At 39.9% G+C, this 20221-nt stretch overlaps 1 protein-coding gene across 17 annotated transcripts in view; it reads left to right on the plus strand.

Moving 5' to 3' along the window:
• Positions 1-20020, plus strand: part of TJP1 (tight junction protein 1) — a 312644-nt gene extending 292624 nt beyond the window's left edge. For 7 of the 17 annotated variants that reach the window (XM_075575839.1, XM_075575840.1, XM_075575847.1 and 4 more), the window contains 13 exons: positions 52-262; positions 465-565; positions 1119-1490; positions 3242-3487; positions 4114-4983; positions 6509-6603; positions 7649-7873; positions 9731-9763; positions 10469-10620; positions 11463-11931; positions 14591-14808; positions 15180-15323; positions 18478-20020. In XM_075575839.1, the coding sequence (XP_075431954.1) occupies positions 52-262; positions 465-565; positions 1119-1490; positions 3242-3487; positions 4114-4983; positions 6509-6603; positions 7649-7873; positions 9731-9763; positions 10469-10620; positions 11463-11931; positions 14591-14808; positions 15180-15323; positions 18478-18572 (3231 nt within the window). In that variant the 3' untranslated portion in view covers positions 18573-20020. The remainder of the gene's footprint in view (positions 1-51; positions 263-464; positions 566-1118; positions 1491-3241; positions 3488-4113; positions 4984-6508; positions 6604-7648; positions 7874-9730; positions 9764-10468; positions 10621-11462; positions 11932-14590; positions 14809-15179; positions 15324-18477) is intronic. The other 10 variants (XM_075575841.1, XM_075575848.1, XM_075575845.1 and 7 more) reach the window with 8 other exon arrangements.
• Positions 20021-20221: the final 201 nt, after the last annotated feature.

Raw genomic sequence — 20221 nt, forward strand, 5'->3', positions numbered from 1 at the left:
TCAGTGCCCCATACTAAAGATTTTCATGCAGTCCTGTGTTTGCTTCTGCAGGAAAAGCATGCTCTTCTTGATGTGACGCCGAATGCAGTAGACCGCTTGAATTACGCACAGTGGTATCCGATAGTAGCGTTCTTTAACCCAGACTCCAAGCAGGGTGTGAAAACGATGAGAACGAGACTGTGCCCGGAATCTCGCAAAAGTGCCAGAAAGCTATACGAGCGTTCACACAAGCTCCGAAAAAACAATCACCATCTTTTCACAAGTGAGTACTGATTCAAATCGGTTAATTGGTTTCTAAATACCAAGAGACTTCCTTGGTATGAACGATCAAAGCCTAGTCTTCTGATTGTTTGGTAGGTGAAAGTTTAGATTACGCTAATTTGAAATATTTGCTGGCGCTGTAAAGTCACGGTGAATGTCACCACTACATCCTAGAATTTGGCTAACATTTCTTTATTTAACAGCAAACATTAACCTAAATTCAATGAATGACGGCTGGTATGGTGCACTGAAGGAGGCCGTTCAGCAGCAACAGAACCAACTGGTTTGGGTCTCGGAGGGCAAAGTAAGACTTCTTCCGATACTATTGTATTTCAAGGCATGAGTTTGTGGCGATGTTTTCAGCGTACTTACTAGAATGCAGTGTCTTGAATTCACTTGACTCCAGCTGCAATGTATGATCCTGCTCAATCATCTGTTCTTTGATTTAGATGTCATGCACAGTACAACTGACACTAGTTTATTTTTATTCATTGGATTGAAGAAGCATTTTGGAGCCGTGGGATATTCTTGGTAAAATATAAAGTGCGTTGATATAATACAAACACCCCCTTGATACTCCAAAGGTTTTTAACTCTTTACACAAAGCCATATGTTGCTGGCTTCCATGTATACAAACAATATATGGTTTGTTTCTTGGTCTCTGCAACACATTGTTAAATTTATTTAAATATATTATGTAAGCAAACCTGTTGAGGTTTTGCAACAAATCTCTCCAATTCATTGCTTGTATCTTTTGATAGTAAATGGATTAAATAAAAAAATTGACTTCTCCAGCAAGGGCTCAAACTCTAGTCAAGAAGTACTAACCTGGTCTAACTTGGCTTCATTCGGTGCAGGCAGAAGGTGGCACAGATGATGACCTTGATTTGCATGACGACCGTCTGTCCTACTTATCAGCACCAGGTAGTGAATACTCAATGTATAGCACTGACAGTAGACACACATCAGACTATGAAGATACAGACACAGAAGGAGGGGCTTACACTGATCAGGACCTGGATGAGACGCTCAATGATGAGGCTGGGACTCCCCCGGAGTCTGTCACTCCACCGGAGTCTGCCATCACACGCTCCTCCGAACCTGTCAGAGAAGACGCATCTGTATTGCATCAAGAGAGCCAAGTTTACCCTGCATATCCTCCTCAACCACAGCCACAGCCGATCCTTAGAACAGATTCTCCAGGACATAAAAAAGTACCATCTCAACAGGTAAGCTCAAGTCCTTGTAAAAAAAATTTGCACATTGGGTTTGAAGTCCAGGAAAACTGATTTTGATAATACTATTGTGTTCTACTGATTGGCAGGGTTTGAAACCAGCTTTTAGCTTGAGCACGCCAAACGATTTCTACACAAACGAGAGCTGGCATGAGCGGTTTCACTCGAAACCTGGCAAAATGTTTGTGTAAGATCTGCTAAGTGGTGGTTGATTTTTCCATTTCAATTGCATATTTAACGGGAAATATATAAAAAAAAGTTAATGAATGACGAGGATAATGTACAGCATATTTTGCTCCACAAATTGCAGGCTTTTATGCTACAGAAACATTAAGGTAAAGGTGATGTACGGTATGTTGGTTTTCGTGTCCTACATTTCCTCATCCTCGCACAGGTGTGGCCAACTCCAGTCCACCAGTGTATTCATAAATTGAAGATTCTGTCAAGAAGGGCTACTAAAATGGTTCAAGATCTAAAGTAGGGGTGGCCAACTAAGCTATATATATGAAGGCCTTTTAGTCTTTCCTGATAAATTCTATGCTCTAGATCGGGGATGGCCAACTCCAGTCCTCAAGGGCCAACAACTGGTCAGGTTTATGGATATCCCTGCTTCAGCACAGGTGGCTCAATCAGTGGTTCAGTCAATTAAGTTTTAAAATCTTTCTACCCTTATGAGAATTATTCACAGATGAGCTTTTAAGACCAGATATATTACTTCAGATATTGCTCAGATGTCAGAATTTGTTGTTACCTAATCTGTGAACCTAAATGAGCACATGAAAATATATTTTGAGCGCACTTACTGCCACGCTTGGATCCATTGCACAACACACACAGTACTGCTTTTGGGACATAAAGGGGACTTGAGATCATTAATCTGCTAATAGATATACTGTCTCTCTTTTAACAGGGCCAAAAATGGGTATATGATCTTTTATTGGCAGCCATATTGCTGGAAAGCAGGACCCTTTTTTTAAACTTGCCGTTTTCTCAGAGAAACTACTACTTCCATACTAGTACATCCCACCTGCACTTGTTCATAGAACTCCAAGCATTGCTTACCGTGCAACCTATTTTAAGCAGCAGCCCAACGTGATTGTCATCTCTTTTTTTGCATATATGTGTACTTTGAGATCTCATACTGGCCTGTCCAAGCAGTTTTTATTTATGTGCTTCGTTCGGGATACAGTCATACCCCGGTTTAAGGTCACATGCGCCTGTCAGCGTGTCCTGAACAGCAATACCAGCTCCCTATCTGTACCGGAGCTGTGCGCAAGCGGGGAGACTATAGAACCTGTTACAAATGCGTTATTTACATCAGTTATGCTCTTATATGACGATTGCCGTATAGTACATGCATCAATAAGTGGGGAAAAGGTAGTGCTTCACTTTAAGTACACTTTCGCTATACATACATACTCCGGTCCCATTGCGTACGTTAATGCGGGGTATGCCTGTATATAACATTTTGAAATACAGTATGTGAAGCTCTCCTCACAGCCCATTGCAGTCTAAAGGTTACCATGGTAATCCCAGAAGCTAGAGATTAAAATGTATATATATTAACGCTAGATGACCAAGAAAGAGAGCATGTCATGCTCAGGGGGGCAAGATACTAACAGTATAAGTTAAACTGTCCAAGGCTTCTCGGGGACGCGTTCCTGATTTTAAGTACGTTGCTTTGGGGGTGGGGGGAGTTTTTGTTTTGTTTTTAAAGTGAACCAATTATTTTGAACACTCCACAGAAAGCAGATGTCTCCCCTGCAGCCCCTTACCTTTCTCTGCTGCCTGAACCAAAACCTGCAACTTCAACAGCTGCTGTTAATCCTAATGTAAATCTAACAAATGTCAGGTTGGAGGAACCCAAACCCGCCCCTTACAACTCTTACCAAGCACAAGCTGGCCCCTTGCGATCAAACACTGAGGCAGCTCCCATAATGCTAAGAGACCAAGAGCCTTCATCTTTATCACACCACATAGATCCAGCAAAGGTACCTGTGCTACATCTCTGCACCAGTCTGTCCTACTTTCAATCATACTTGCATCTACAATCTTCTTCCTTTTAACAACTTCTCCTTAAAGCCTTAAACACTGGAGGTACCTGTAATGCATACCCATGTTTATTAGGTCCTTCCAGTAACAAAGGGATACAGTAAAGTTGTTGCGTTGTAGTAACATTTGGAGCAGTACACTATGCTGCATCTAAATCACTGCGAGTAATATTGCCTGCGCATTTCCTTTTCCTCGCATGGCTTTACACTTCTGCATGCGTCCTTTTTCCAGTTTGATCTTCTCAAAGGTTCTTTGTTTAGTACAAATTCAACGTGTTTTGAAAATGAATTGATCTTTTCCTACATATCTTGAAAATGTATTCCGATAATGGCAGTAAAAATATCATGGCAGAGCAATGTAACTAAATGTTGTCTAAACAAGTCTGCACATGGTAAACTGCGACAATTCTAAATATTTGGTAGACCCTCATCTGCCACATTTTAAAAAGCATGGGAATACTGCATGCAAACTGCCATCTTGTGGTTGTGGGTCTAATTTAAATGTAGACAATGGTTTCATTACTTTATCATGATTATTTATGCCATATTTATACTTCTGTTTTTAGGTATACAGAAAGGAGGCATATGCTATGGAAGAAAATCCTAGGCAGAATTATTTGAAGCCGCAAGTTCTTGGCCCTCAGCCAAGTCAGAGACCAGAGAGAGAGACCAATTTGAACTATGATGGCCTGCCAATCTATGCAGAAAAACCACAGAGTAGAGAATATGATCAGTCTTTTAGATATGACTCCTCATCAGAATATGTAGACCAGTTTCCTCACAATTATGACCCTCTAATGCAGTATGATGATCACGTGCCTACTTATGAAGATCAATGGGCTTATTACGATGACAAACCATCATATCAGCCAAAGCCACAATTTGACAGTAAGCTTACAAGGGACTTCAATGCTAGGCAGCACTCTGAGGAAAACCTTGAACGCAACTACTTTCCCCAGCAACCTAGATTTGAGGAACCACCTCCTATTGCCTATGACAGTCGACCCCGTCCATCTAAAAACTACAAACCACCCCATGTACATTATGAAGAACCACCCCCAACAGAGTATGATATGCATAACCGTTACAAGCCAGAGCCTCAAACTTTCCCTTCTGTGCCCACATCAAGGTCTGCTGAGACAAAGCCGTATTTCGATCCACATACGAGGGGTTATGAACATAATCCTTCACAGGGATTTAATTCTAAGCCAGGGCAATATGATCTGTCCCCTAGAATGGAAGCCATGCCTCCTCCGGCACAGTTAAAGCCAGAGCTTCTGCCCGCCAGCAGTAAATCCCTGCCTACACCTCCAGCTTTAACTGAAGATGATCCAGCTATGAAGCCACAGTCTGTACTTACCAGAGTCAAGATGTTTGAGAACAAAAGATCAACCCAAGGAGAAAAGAGCAAGGAGATGAATGATGCCTCTGTGAAAGTATGTACAATTTGATCTAACCAATTTCATAGTAATTACTTTTTGTACACAAACATATTATACATGAGGGAACAAAGTCAATACAGCATGTATTTGTCTTTATTTATTTAGTGCCATTAATGTACATAGCGCGTCACAGCAGTAATACACGTGACAATCATATAAATAACAAATACCACATGAAGGGGAGAAGTATTTCAGACATAAGTAACATTTAGGAAAAGGATTCCCTGCTCCGAAGAGCTTACAATCTAATTGGTAGGAAGACCATAAGAGGACTTTCTAGTAAGTGTGTCTGCAAGGGGCCATGGTTTATGTATGAGATGTAAATTAGCAGTCATGGAGCTACTCGTATGCTTACTTAAGCAGGTGTGTTTTAAGGTGGTTCTTAAAAGTGGATAGAGAGGGTGCTAGTTGGATATTGAGGGGAAGGGCATTCCAGAGGTGTGGGGCAGTCAGTGAGAAAGGTTTAAGGCGGGAGAGGGCTTTAGATACAAAGGGGGTAGAGAGAAGACATCATTGAGCAGAGCGCAACAGTCTGTATGGTGCATAGCGAGAAATTAGGGCTGAGATGTAAGGAGGGGCAGAGTGTAAAGCTTTAAAAGTGAGGAGGAGAATTGAGGGTGTGATACGGGATTTGATAGGAAGCCAGGAGAGGGATTTGAGCAGGGGAGACGCTGAGACAGATTTAGGAAAGAGTAGAGTGATTCTGGCAGCAGCATTTAGGATAGATTGTAGGGGAGACAGGTGAGAGGCAGGAAGGCCGGACAGCCGGAGGTTACAGTAATCGAGACGGGAGAGAATGAGGGTCTGTGTCAGTTTTAGTAGTCGAGCAACAGAGGAAACGTCTTGTCTTTGTAATATTGTGAAGAAAAAAGCACCAGGTTTTGGCTACCTTTTGAATGTGCGTGGAGTCGAGTGTGACCCATAGGCTGTGTGCTTCTGCTACTGGGTGAATTATAGTATTTCCAACAGTAATATGGAAGGAGGTAGTAGGGCCAGGTTTGGGAGGAAGTATGAGGAGCTCTGTTTTAGCCATGTTGAGTTTAAGTCGGTGGAGGGCCATCCAGGATGATATAGCCGAGAGACATTCAGAAACTTTAGTCTGTACAGCAGGTGTAAGGTCAGAGGTGATATTTGAACCCAGGAGATGTGATTAGGTCACTTAGAGAGTGTAAAAAGATGTCCCAGGACAGAGCCCTGGGTTATCACCACAGAGAGATCGATTAGAGGAGGAGGAGTTGGCAAAAGAGACACTGAAAAAACGATGGGAGAGGTAAGAGGAGATCCGGGATAGAGGTGTCTGTGTCTGTCTAAAAAGGATTGGATAGTTTTGAGGGAGATCTCATACTTATGCAGCAAAGATCGTAATTTTTACATGTTCTATGGATTCACTTGGCATGGTTAGTAGCTAGTTGTTTAAGTGTACTTTGTGGAATATAAAGGTAAAATAAATGATTATAGATGGATACTTCTAGAACATTGAGCTAATTCAGCAGCTGAGGAAATGTATGTTTTCTTTCAGGTCCCAGAAGTTGCGCCTAAACCTTTAATAGCACCAGTAAATGTTCCTAAACCAGCCCCACTGCCTCATTATGACCAAGAAAAGCCAACTTACAGGTAATAGAAGCAGTTGTGATGGTTACCTACCAAATATTACTTTATCGTTAACCTTTCTGCAAAATGTAAATGTTACCTAGATCACTACTTGTGAAATTAAGTAATTTACTCAATGATTACTCATCACACAGTCCATAGTCATGGGGATTTTTGTCAAGTTCATGTTTAACTCCTTGTTTTCTGTGGCATATTGAAAAAAAAAGTTTCTTTGCTATTTTCACTAAGCGAGTATTAACTTATGGTGAGAGTTATTTTACTATTTGACTGAAGTTTAAGAGAAATGCGTGATTGCTAGTTATAAGTAATTTGGCTTACGATAAAACTCATGTTTCATTTGACTTTTATTAAGTTAAACATCTCCGGTTTTTGCTTCTTGTTATTTCTGTAGATAATTGAAACCCGGGATTTTTTTTATTTTTGTCATTTCATTTTGTAAAGTTGCATTAAAGCTCCCAGCTTCCTCACACATATAGTTACTTTTATTCTTATATTATTATTATTATTATTATTATTATTATTATTATTATTATTATTATTAACTTCAATCACAACTTTTACCTTCGAAAAATTGCACACACTTGTGTATGAAACGTCTTCATACTTGGTCAGATCCTCCCATATCGATCCAATTGCAAAGTTAATTGTCATATGTATATGGCATGGAGTTGGCATATACTACGTATTGATGGTGTGTGTTCTGTAGTTTGACAGCACTTGTCATATTCCTGGAGCCACAGTTTCCTTGCCAAGCCATTCGGTAAAAAGAAAATCAAAGGTGCCAGTGCTTGGAACGTTTGCAAACAGCCAAACTTTTCAACCAAAAGTGGGGCAACTTTTAAAATTAAGATCTTGGGGACTGAAGCAGTAGCTTCATAGAAATATAAGTTTGTCATAGGCTGAACACTCGCTGATTCTGATTTGGCAAATAAAAGCAGCGCACGTTGCTGCTTCTATAATGTTGGTATTTTACTAAAGTCAGATCATTTTTGTTTTAGCATAAGTGTTAAGATGCACTGTTAGAAAATGTGTGTGCCTGTATTTCCAGAGTCCCTGAACCTCAAAAACCTCAGATTAAGCCTCCAGAAGATATTGTTCGCTCGAACCACTACGATCCGGAGGAGGACGAGGAATATTATCGGAAGCAACTGTCCTACTTTGATCGAAGAAGCTTTGATAAGCCCTCTCCTCCGCTGTCTGCTAACATCCTGCCTGAGCCTACCAAACCTGGGCAGTTTCAGAGCCAACTCGGCTTCAACAGCTACCCCTCCAAGTATGTTCTTACATGCTCACTACCTGCCTTTTAACCCTTTAAAGCAGTAATCCAAGCAACAGTTTTTTTTTTGTTTGTTTTTTTATAAAATAGGATTGTAGCCATTAAAATTGAGAATATGTTAATATATTGACCTTACAATGTAAACTAAGCTGCTTGGCACTAACATGGTTCATGTTTCAGCTGAAAACTAAATGTAGAAAAGCATGTCTTATTTATTCCTATTGTTGTCTTTATTAGGCTGTTGTGGGATAAAGCTGGCTCTTGGTGAAACATAAAACCAGGCAACTGAGGCTTTTAATGTGATACTAATGCTCGAGCAAAATTATTTAAATAGGATCAATCTGCTTAAATATGAATTGTCAACCTGTAACTATGATGACTTTTTAAAGTGCCGGCAGTATTATTTAATCGCTTAGCTCATGCATGTCTCTTCTTTTAATAGGTGAATGTTAGTGAGTTTACTCCTCAATATATTGAGATTTTACACTTGAGTTTTTAATACAAATCTATAGGAAGTTATTGAACAGGACACGACGCATATCTATAATGGGGCAGTGTTACTAAATGCATAAATCATTTTGACACTTAGATCTTGTGAGGATGGCGCTTCAAGAACTCTACAAACCCCCTGGTCAAGGCATTTTCTTCAAGCCGCAATCCAGGATTCATAAAAAAAAAATGTATTACAGGATTGAAACGGTGTCTCCCCAGAGCTGAGCCGTGTTAATTTCAGCTCTGAGCACCCCCTGCTTCCTGAGATACTTCCCTCTGTAGGGGGTGCTGGTATCTCTGGCAAGTTTAAAGTTCCTGGTCACACGGCCCTTTAGGAAGTCGCAAGGGATGTTGTCACTGCTTTTTATTGGGCAGCGTGACACAGGATTTTAAATGCTGCCATTGTTAGGCACACAAGTTCCCTGACTGCAGAGATACCGGCACCCCCTACAGAGGCGAGTATCTCTGGAAGCAGGAGGTCCCCGGAACTAAAATTAACACGGTTCAGTTTTGCAATAAAAACTATTTTTAAACCTGGATTGCTGCTTTAAAGCAGCTTACTAACTTTTCAGAACCAATCTCCTTATGGGGTAACAGAGGACTTGAGTGTACAAAAGCACAATGTGTCTTCCCCTGTTTGTGGTTTTAATTGATTGCTCTAAAATGTATGGAATTCAATCTGTATCAAGTGACCCCTTTGCATTGACTATGTGTGCATTTGACACTACATTCCTGTACACTTTGCAAGGGATTTTCACTTATGTCAAACAAGCTAGGGAAGATGAAGAAAATGGGTGATTAAGAGCCACCACTTAACATTAGTTTGGAATTGTAGTCAATGTCCTTAGGTTTAATGGAGTTAATAGACAAAGGACCAATTATGATACGGCCTGGATCTGCAACTACCATTTTGTTTTTAGGTTTTTTTGTGGTGGGTATTTAAGGTCTTCTGCCCATACTGTAGGTTTCTCTCCAGGCTCTCGCTTAGAATCCCCTTCCAATTCATATGTCTCCCCAAAATTGATCATGTTCACCTTCTCTTCAAAGCAGAGCACCCGATCACTCACTGTGCATGACCCGTTGCACTGAAAGCTACATTTGTTTTTCTTGCATAGTGTAGCTAATTTCATATATACAAAGTTACAGCCACTAATCCAAATTATTTTACTGCAAGTGTTTTGTCATTCACCTAAAGGGAATTTATAATGTAGTAAGTCGGTTTCAGATGGGTTATTAAGGAATCCTACAAAATGGTTATAAGAAGAGCTTGCAGGGTGTGAATTGCTTAATTAGAATGACCCTTTTCTTTCGTTCTTCTGCCACACTTGCTTTGCAACCACGTACTTTTCTTGGCTCTTACAGTAGCTATGACTACTTGAAAAGGAGCGTCAAGTGGTAAGACTGGCATTAAAATAAGGCTGTCTTTTAGATATCATTCCTCTCTGATTCATCCCAGCCTTATGTGCACTCTGATTATTCATCCTTTCACTTTAAGAAAATCTAACACTAATTTTATTTTGATGGTGGGGAAGTGGTAGAAATATATCCTTGGCATTAGAAAAAAATGGCAAAGCTTTACTGTATTCAAATTACAGGATGTCACTTTGTGAACATGCAGAACTTTGTGCACATAAAGCTGGTGATCCTTACTCTGGACGCATTTAAGATATAGTTGACATTGTTTGTATGTCCAGTATATGAACACCTTTTGTTTAAAAAAAAAAAAAATAAAAACACAGAATAAACCAATTTGATCATTGTCAAAATAGGATGTCGCCTATTGCGATCTCAATAGCCATAAAGAGGTTATTACATAGAGGTCACACATTTGTAATGAAGAGTACACAAGTCATCTGCCTTCTGTTTTGTTTGTGTGCTGTTTGCCTTCACATTTCTATTCTGTGTTTTGAACTGCTATTGGTGTCCTTGTAGTTGAAATGAATGTGAAGTATGTCCAAACGTGTGTGTGTGTGTGTGTGTGTGTGTGTGTGTGTGTGTGTGTGTGTGTGTGTGTGTGTGTGTATAATAGACTTGACGTATGGGAATAAAACATGTTTGAAAAGTAAGGTGCTAACAAGACGTTTGCTCACACCTCAACAGGGGAAAAACTGCAGATATCGAGCCTCTTGACAGACCTGTTAATGAGAAGCGCTACGATCCAGTCCCACAGGTTACACCCTCTTCCCAGTATAACCAGCCTTCTCCAGTGATTGTAAACCATGCAGCACACAATAAACATGCACATATAGAAGGTATGCAAGATATATATTTTTTTCCTCTCCCTTTTTGAGGCAATAGTGCCACATATTCAAGATTACCGCTTTTGTTGACCTAAATGATAGTGACTGGAATCAAAGTAATTGCAGAGGTTTTTAAATACATGTTTGGAGAAATTGATAATTTAGATGAGCCTTGCCTGTAGCTGTTCTGCATGCGCTAGACCCGATTACCTATTGGAAGCACTCGGCCTCATCTCGGCTTAAGTACCAATGCTTCCTAAGTATTTATAGACTGACATTTATCTTGGAGCCCAGGGGTTAATTGAAAAGCCAATAAGGTCCCTAAGTAGAGGTCATACATTTGGAATGAAATATGCAGAAGCAGCTTATTCAACTGCATCCTTGAAGGATTAAGAAGTGACAATAATTCAAGGGGTAATATCAACTAAAGAATCGGAATACCATTAAACACTTGAGGAATATTGGTGTGGTTGAAGCACTGACATTGTGCTCATCTCTGCCATGCTCTTAAATGTTAGGCAGTACGGGGCGTAATGAGTTGGGTGGCAATCAATGTTCCGTTACTTGTCAAGACCATTGTTTTGATTTAATACTTTAAATTTTCCCAGTTCTAGCCTCCTAACTGGCCACATTTTAAAATGTATCCTTCAGAGAATGTGAAGCCTTGTCCTGTGGCACAAAATGGGGTTTAAATAAGAGTGCTCTGAAGGTTAAGCAGCCGTAATGTTTGTATTCCCTACTGTCCGTTCACTTGTGGTGCTTTCCTGCATTGCTCATTTAGTAATTGTCCACTATTTGTTTACAGTACTACTCATAAACACTGTTCATTGTAAATCTCATTGTTTGTTTTACAGCCATCTCTGTCTCAGTTGAGGTTCCAAGTTCCACTTTGCCTAAACAAGAGCCACCTCCACCCCTGACCAAACCAGCAGTATTCAGACCTTCCAACAGAGAAGACACCGTGCAGTTCAACTACTACCCCCAGAAAAGCTTCCCTGAGAAAAACCCTATAAACGGCACTGAACAGATTCCAAAAACAGTCACACCTTCCTACAACCGCTTTACTCCCAAACCCTACACGAGTTCTGCCAGGCCGTTTGAACGCAAATTTGAAAGCCCCAAGTTCAACCACAATCTCCTGCCAAACGAAGCACAAGTGAAACCGGAGCTGCCCACCAAACCTCAGAATTCTCCTCAGTCCATTTTAAAATCAAACCATGCGACAGCGCTCGCTGAGGTGGAGAGTACACCCAAGCAAACCGACAGCAAGCCCAAATATCAACCAAATAATGTTAATGCAGTGCCTAAAGCAATCCCAGTCAGGTAAGGTCATACCCCAAATAATGATCATTCTAGCAGGGTCATAAACAGAATACAGGGGACTAATGATGAATCAAAGCCCGGAGGCAGTGTAGAGCTTTGAAGGGGAGGGGAACATTGTAAGTGATGCCAAATTTCGTGGGAAGACTTGAGAGGGATTGGAGGAGACTAGCAAATACACTTTCGGTGGGGGCGGGGGGGGGGGGAAATCTAGCTACAGCATTTTGGGTGGCTTATAAGGGAGTGTGTCGCAAGGCAGGAAGATTCATACAAGTAGTAGACTACAATAGTCAAGTGATATATTCAACATATTGGTTTTGATTTTATTGCAGTTTATGCACTATTTAATTACTGTATACTACTAAATCTAATGAGAAAAGAAAATGCTATGCATTTTCCAGTGCGACATGGGAGATCATAGAAAAGTGACAATTGTGCATCACAAGTTTTATTGCTTTTGGGTAATTTAACACTTACAAAGCTGTACAAGACAGTCGTGATATTAGACCAAAATAATAATATTCTTGAATGTCAAACTTGGCTTCAATGCATTCTTTTCAAAGACAAATATAAATTAAGGACAATAATTCTTTAATTTGATTTAATCTCACAATTCAGAGGGCGCATAAGGAGATAAACAACAAAAATGTGTAGATATTATGAAAAATAGTGTTTACTTGGCTCCTATAGAGTGCCAGCTCACATTGTGTAGAATGTATATGCACAGATCCAAAACCGTGGCAAAACCTGCTCTTGTGTTGTAACTTCAGGAGAGATGATCCTCAGTAAAAGACAGAAGAAAGACTTCCATAGCACAGATCGGTATATCTTAAACGTTTATGTAAAGAAAGTAAAATATCACATTTACAATAAGTATAATAATTGAATTACCACGTGTAGACGCTGTCGCTCTGACCCGCTCTCCGACTCCGGCAGCAAGGGGAATCCTCCTCCACTGACGGGCTCTCTGCCTGCATCAATTGCAAGCTCCGATAACGTAATTTCCGACCGGCAGCACGTCACTTCCGGTTTGCAGGTACAGGGACGTGTCTGAGTACTCTCGTCGGCAAGGACCTCCCACTCTACGCGTTTCGCCAATGGTGAACCGGCTTCATCAGGAGTGAGAGAGTCAGTGGAGGATTCACCTTGCTGCCGGATTCGACGGAGGTGGTGAGCGGGTCAGAGCGACGGCGTCTACACACGTGATATATGCTTTTAATTATCATACTTGTAAGTGCGATATTTTATTTTCCTTACATATATTTTTAAGATATACTGATCTGTGCTATGGAAGTCTTTCTTCGATCTTTTATTGAGAATCATCTCTCCTGAAGTTACTACATGAGTGCAGATTTTGCCACTGTTTTGGATCTGTGCATATACATTCTACACATCGCGAGTAGGCACTCTATAGGAGCCAAGTCAATACTTAAGTAATAATCCCCCAAGAACAGGGCATTACTGGCCAATAATGCCTGGCTGGAAGAGTTGAAGGCCAGAGGCGAAGACGAGGGACTTTAACCCAGCCAGGGCATTATTGGCCAGTAATGCCCTGTTCTGAGGGGATTATTACTATTATAGGCTAAATGTAGGCTTTTTTCATAAATAATAGACACTTTTGTTTAGTTATATAGATTATTTTTTATTAAAATAAAATGGTAAATACATTAAAGCACCTTTATACATGCTTACACTGCAGCTATCTATATCCACACACTGCTGTCCCGTCTGTGTACACACTACACACACACATTGCAGCTACACACACACACACACACTGCAGCTACACACACACACACTGCAGCTACACACACACTGCAGCTACACACACACACACTGCAGCCACACACACACACACACACACACACAAACTGCAGACAGCCACTTACTTTGCAGCTACACAAACAGTCTCGCTCCTCAACTCAAAATGAAGCTGTGTTCATGGAGGGAGGGGGAGGAGTCACTGGCTGCTGCTATCTGGCCAATTCCTTGCCCTGTCTGAGAGCTGTTCCTGCCTCCTGACAAATCCCCTGTCTCAGAGCTGTTCTGACAAAAGGAAAAGCTGATTGGCTGGCAATAAACACATTGCAAGCTGCAAAAATTCCAGGGATTACTGAGTGAATAATGCCCGGAATTTTAACCAATCAGAGAGCAGGTATGTCAATAATGCCCGGAATTTTAACCAATCAGAGAGCAGGTATTTCAATAATGCCCGGAATTTTACAGCTTTAGCCTATAATCTTTGTTATTATTTTTTCTACACTTAGGTTGTTGTTTCTCTCCTTGTGATCTGAGCAGGGAGTTACAACCTTAATTATTTATTTTTTTCACTGCTCCATTTTTGCCACATTGATGTTTATATTTTGATTGTAGCACTGTTACATGAAGTTTTCACTGTGTATAAGAGTACTTAATACGGATCACTTTATTGTTTAGTAATCACTCTTTACGGAAGTGCCTTTTTTCACCTTTTTCTGTACGTTAATTTGATCTAAAAAAAAAACATTGGAACGATTTGTCTTAAGAGTACATTCAAATGTTTTACAAACTGGAAAAGGGAACAATTATTTACCATAAATATTTATTTTGAGAATTATAGTTAACCCTAAATAAGAGGCTATCCAAAGATTTTCAACCTACTGATTTTAAACTCTGTTCGCAGTCCTTCTGCCCTGGAAGATGATGATGAAGACGATGCACACACAGTTGTGGCCACAGCAAGAGGCGTTTTCAACAGTAACGGTGGCGTGTTAAGTTCCATAGAGACTGGAGTCAGTATCATCATACCCCAAGGAGCAATTCCCGATGGAATAGAGCAGGAAATCTACTTCAAGGTCTGCAGAGATAACAGCATCTTGCCACCCCTGGACAAAGAGAAAGGTAAGGGAGGGGGGATAATGGTAAGGAGTGTCTGATAGTGTTGACATTGAAAACTCATTGCACATGAGCATTTGTGCACGTGCATAGAATGAATGTGCCTTATCTGCTGTCCGAATAATTTTTTATTAAATGTATTAATGTTAAGCGTTAAATCTGCACCACGCAGTTTAACAATAGTTCTTCCTGGCTCTGATGAAAGCAGGGGATTCTGGGTGGGTGGGGTGAGAGAAATACCCAGTCTTGTTGCTAGAGTGGAAATCCTTAATTAGATTTCCAAAAATGATGTATTACGGGCTCCATTATGCTATTAAGAGTAAAGCAGGGCAGTTGTTTACTTCCGGTTTTGAAATGTCTTTTCTTTGTGTTTGCAGGCGAGACGCTGCTCAGTCCCTTGGTAATGTGCGGGCCCCATGGATTAAAGTTCCTGAAGCCAGTGGAGCTGCGCCTACCACACTGTGCGTCTATGACTCCTGATGGTTGGTCTTTTGCTCTAAAATCATCCGACACCTCGTCGGGTACGCTTTTTCCCCTCTGTCCTATTGGGGCGTTTGGAAACTGTCGCTCAATTACATTGGTCTGCTAAATTCAATTTGTGCCATCGAGTCGCTTTCTGGTTTGCATTACCCTTTCTGTTTCTCTTTCACACGTACGCCTCTTGCTGGGATTTATACAAATGAATGTAGGTTTACTTGGTGGGCTATGCTGTTTCCAAATGCTTTCAGGGATATAAAATGGAAATGAATTCAGCTTGCAGCAAATCTGCAACATTTACTTTGTTGCCTATAAATATTTCCATGGAGGCATCATGGTACCAACAACTAAACCACCACAGGACGCCTTACAGCATAGTGTGAATTTAATTCGGAATCTGTGATGCAGACACGTTTTGGTCCATAGTCGGAATCTGAATTGTCTGGTAAAGGTTCTGACAAGGACTGAATTTTTGGCTCAATCCATCACTGGTTAAATAATTAAATTGACACTGCTGTAAGATGCATTATAAGTCTGTTGATAGTAGAACTTTGTCCAGTTCTTTTCTATCGAAGGCATTCACCTCCTCAATTTTGGGTAAGGTGTGCGACACTATTTGTCTTTGACACCTAATGGTATCAAACCAGTTGCCTGGCAACTTTCTTTCAAGGTTTTTATGTTCACGGGGATGCTTCTGCTAACCCATTTTCTGTAATGTCTAAAGCATAAGTACTCAAACCCATTCGCAGTCAGGGGTCAGTATCCCATTGGTGCCCCTATAGTAGAGAAGTTGGTTAACATTGTAGCACAAAAATAAAGATAAATCTTACTTTTGAGAAGCAACAGGACGTGACAAGAAGTTTAAGTTGTGAGATGTATGTCATGTGAAAGCAGCTCCCTATAGTCTTAATGACCATAGAATTACCCCCCAAATGTGTTGAAACCATTGGGGGCCTTTACCATTCACACCCTGTCCTTATCATAGAGCCAAGAAAGTTAAGGGGATCACATGGCGACATCATACACAAGGGAGCAGGGGGGGAAATCAAACCCCTCTCACGTCTACCATATGTTACATTTCTTTTAAAGTGACAGATTTGGGTGATTAAGTATAAATTACAAAGATGAGACCCCCTTCAACAGGTAACTGAAATTAGTTCCTTTTGGTCATGAAGGGATTGTGTGTATAATACTGTTGTTTTTTCCTTTGTTGATACCAAAGTATAAGGCTGTGTCCATAGTGGAGCGTGCTAGCTTCCGCGCTCCTCCGTGATGTAGCGTTGCGCTTCGAAATACATATTGTTTGTATTGCGTAGCGCATTTGCACACGCTACTGTGCGTGCGCATATGCATTGGCATCATGGTGTTTGTTTTGGTGCGATTTACGTAGCTCGCGCCGTTGCTTGCACTATGGACGCAGCCTCAGTCTTCGTTTATCCCGGCTTAATATTATGTGGTGCAGATAAATAACGGACCATAAAGGGCATTATTGACATAATGTACCAACACAGGGGTGACAAACTTCAGTTTTCAAGGTCCACCAACAGGCCAGATATTGGGGATATCCGTGTTTCAGCATAGGTGGCTCAGTCAACGACAACCACCTGTGCTGAAGCAGGGAATTCCTGAAAACCTGACCTGTTGGTGACCCCTAGTCTAACATCACGTCTATGTAGAGGGGGATTTAAGCAATCTAGCGTAGAATGATTCTAATATCAAATAGCCATTTAAAATAGCAAACCGTATGCGAAATGTTGCGTGTTGGACCCTATTTTTACATTCATTATTCATTACAAAAGCAATGAGACGATTATATACATTAAGCCGTCCAAATGTAACATTAATATGGTACCAGTTATCAGAAAAAGGTCAAAGGAACTCTGGAAAAACAAAATGAACGGTATGTCCCTTGTCTAAAGCATATGATAATTCTAAGCCTTTATAGATGCAAGTAATGCATTCTGTAGCAATTAACCCTACATCTTCAATTACATGTTTGAAATAAGGCTTGCTAGTTTCTAATGAGCCAACGTGCTGGAATGTCTGGTCTAATTAAATCACTTTACAGTATTGAAATTCTACGTTGGCACTTTCTGTCAGTAATTTGCCAAGTCTCCTAGTTGAGGATTTGCAAGAGAAGCTTCAAATGCAAGTTTACTTAATCTGTTCCCTATACAATGGTTTACGAAGTCCCCAAAATATCCTCATGATAATACCACAGGACCTAGTACAAGATAGCGTATTGTACAACACTCGGCTGCTGTTCTGAAAATATAGATGGCGTGGAGCTAGTGATGAAATAGTAGTATGCTGGCAGTGATTGCTACAGAACATAACATCCGCGCATTTGCATTTTATGTAGTGTTTATGTAAAATGTATCGCGTTTCTGTCCAGCAATAAAAACACATTCTCCCGGGGCTGAATTATGATGTTGGGAAATATACCAGCCTATACTCCATGCAAATACTGAATACATAGCAAGTAAAGGAGGGTTTTTTTTGTACTTGGTGAATTATAACTGCTGCAATTAGGTTACTTTCCTTTAAAAGAAAACCAACCTAGAATGCAGGAGAAATAGAGGAATATCGAAGCCGGATTTACTGATAAATTTCCATATTTTAATCTCTACTTTGAAGGCAGAACCTGAACAAATTGCTAAGCAATGCATTTTTTTCAATGCACTCTTATTATATCTGTCTTTACATGTCGTCATATACCATCTCCGTTTGACTAGCAATTAAAGCCTTTTAAAGTAAAGTCCACTAGTAGTGAAGTATAAACATGATTCTGGAGCAGCCTGTTAATTTATATCCTAGTATTTATTGATTTAACTGCACTGCAGTTCTCCAGAGACAGATGAATGTATTTTAACTTTTCATTCCCAAGGTACAGTATAAATGTTAATGTTGCATTTCTTATTGTGCCCTGTAGAGGTCAGTGTTGCGATTTATGCTATATTGGGCTTGTGTGTCTGAGTTATGAGGTTGTGCAATTACAACTGAAAAGATTTCCATTACACCCAAGACTGGGGACTATCTCCCTTTATAAACGTGGGTGAATTTTAAGACTTATAAAGAAGCGTACATGTACCAAAACAGAACTACCTATGTGATTCAACACTGGTGTTGTAAAGAGGTGCTGTGTTTAGATATGATATGACATTTAAAATTTATTATTTTTTTTATGTATATCCACAGGTGACCCCAAACACTGGCAGAATAAGTCTCTTCCTGGCGACCCCAACTATCTTGTCGGGGCAAATTGTGTCTCTGTTTTGATAGACCACTTTTAAGCCTCCAGTGTAATCAACAGCGCTAATGTGAAGCCTGCTTGGACCTATCTATTTATCTTTATACATCCTATTGAGTATTAACTGATCTTTAAGTAATAATGGGACTCAATAGTGTTAGGAATTTTGCCTGAACTTACATTTTACGGAGTAGACTCTCTAGCTATGGTCTGAGTATCGAACTCGGACAAGGGATGTGGATGGAGTAGGTGACATTGAAACATCTCCCTCGTCTCTGTAAAAGTGTGACGCCTTTCAATTGTTCAGTTTTTCTCCAAAGGACCAATACGCAAACACTACAAAAGGTTTTTTTTTTTTTTTTTCAAATGAAATGGCAAAAACCCCAGACCTTACAAATCTTGCCCGATGGCATTGAAGGATATTGCTAACGTTTTATTTTTGTGGAATTTGAGGCTAACAGCTTTTTTATTTTTACATTACTAACGATAAATGTCTGCCCATACCAAACATATGCAAATTGTTGAATATTGCCAATCCTTTGTTCCAAAATAGTCAAAAGGTTGATTAGAAGCGCACATACCATTGTCCAATTATTCTACTGTTAAAAGAAGCATAACATATGATTGACTGGTTCAGGTGCTTCCGTGGATCTGTAAAATAACCTGTTAATACAGACATTTAACCAGCAGGGATGCCTTATCCTCATGTTATAAGTCTTGGTTCTCCTAGTTCTCTGTATTACGAAGCTCATATTCTGTGCTTATTTAGGGTAAGGTATCATGACCGATTTGAAGAAAAAGGTTTTATTGTGAAATAATTTTCGAGGCAAGCACGAGAAAAAGACTCTTTTCTGTCAACCAGAAGAGACTGAATGAAATTGTATGTTTTCTGCTATGCATTTGAAAAATTATCAAAGATGTTACAATGCCTGTATATAAAATGCGTGCATACCACTTTTTGTTTTTGGTTTGTAAATTTAACTTTTTTAAGCTTTACTTTTTTTGTATAAAAAAAAAAAGAAAAGAAAACTGAACGTTTCTTAAGGATACCTTTATACTCATACGTTTTTTGAGCCTTGAACTTTGTAACATCTGCAGCAATAAAGCAGCATTTCTACAGTACTCACCACAAGATCGTTTTGGAGCAAAATGCACAAAGTGGCTATCTTTATAAATGCTGAGTATAAATACTCAGAATTCTCTAGTTTGATTAATCTCTTGAAAGTATCCCTGCTGCAATTTGTGATCAGGATGCTGTAATATGTGCCCTAAAATGTATTTTTTTACTAATAGACAATTTATTATGGCACATCCGCACGGTTTCTCCTTAAAAGATATAGCACTGCATTCTCTTAATCGGTTATTAGTTCTTCACGTGTGGCTGATTTCTTTTTTTTTTTTTTTTCCTTTTCCCTTTGCAGTTATTACAAATTACACATTTCTAAATATACAAAATAAAACTGGTTTTAAAATAAAACATTAAATCTTCAACAGGTGTTATTGTGTTGTTTTCTTGACCTGTCTGACATTGCCAGGTAAAGATGGGCCTGTCTAGCTATAAGGCTTAATAAATACTAGAAATTGATTGCCATGAAGATCTGGCTCCTACCGAAGAGAATCATGAAAATCATAATACCGTTAGCATCCCCTACACACATTGGCAGATGAATATAATCTATGGTAGTGATGCTG

Source organism: Ascaphus truei, chromosome 18, assembly GCF_040206685.1.
Source record: "Ascaphus truei isolate aAscTru1 chromosome 18, aAscTru1.hap1, whole genome shotgun sequence".
Taxonomy (NCBI): Eukaryota; Metazoa; Chordata; class Amphibia; order Anura; family Ascaphidae; genus Ascaphus; species Ascaphus truei.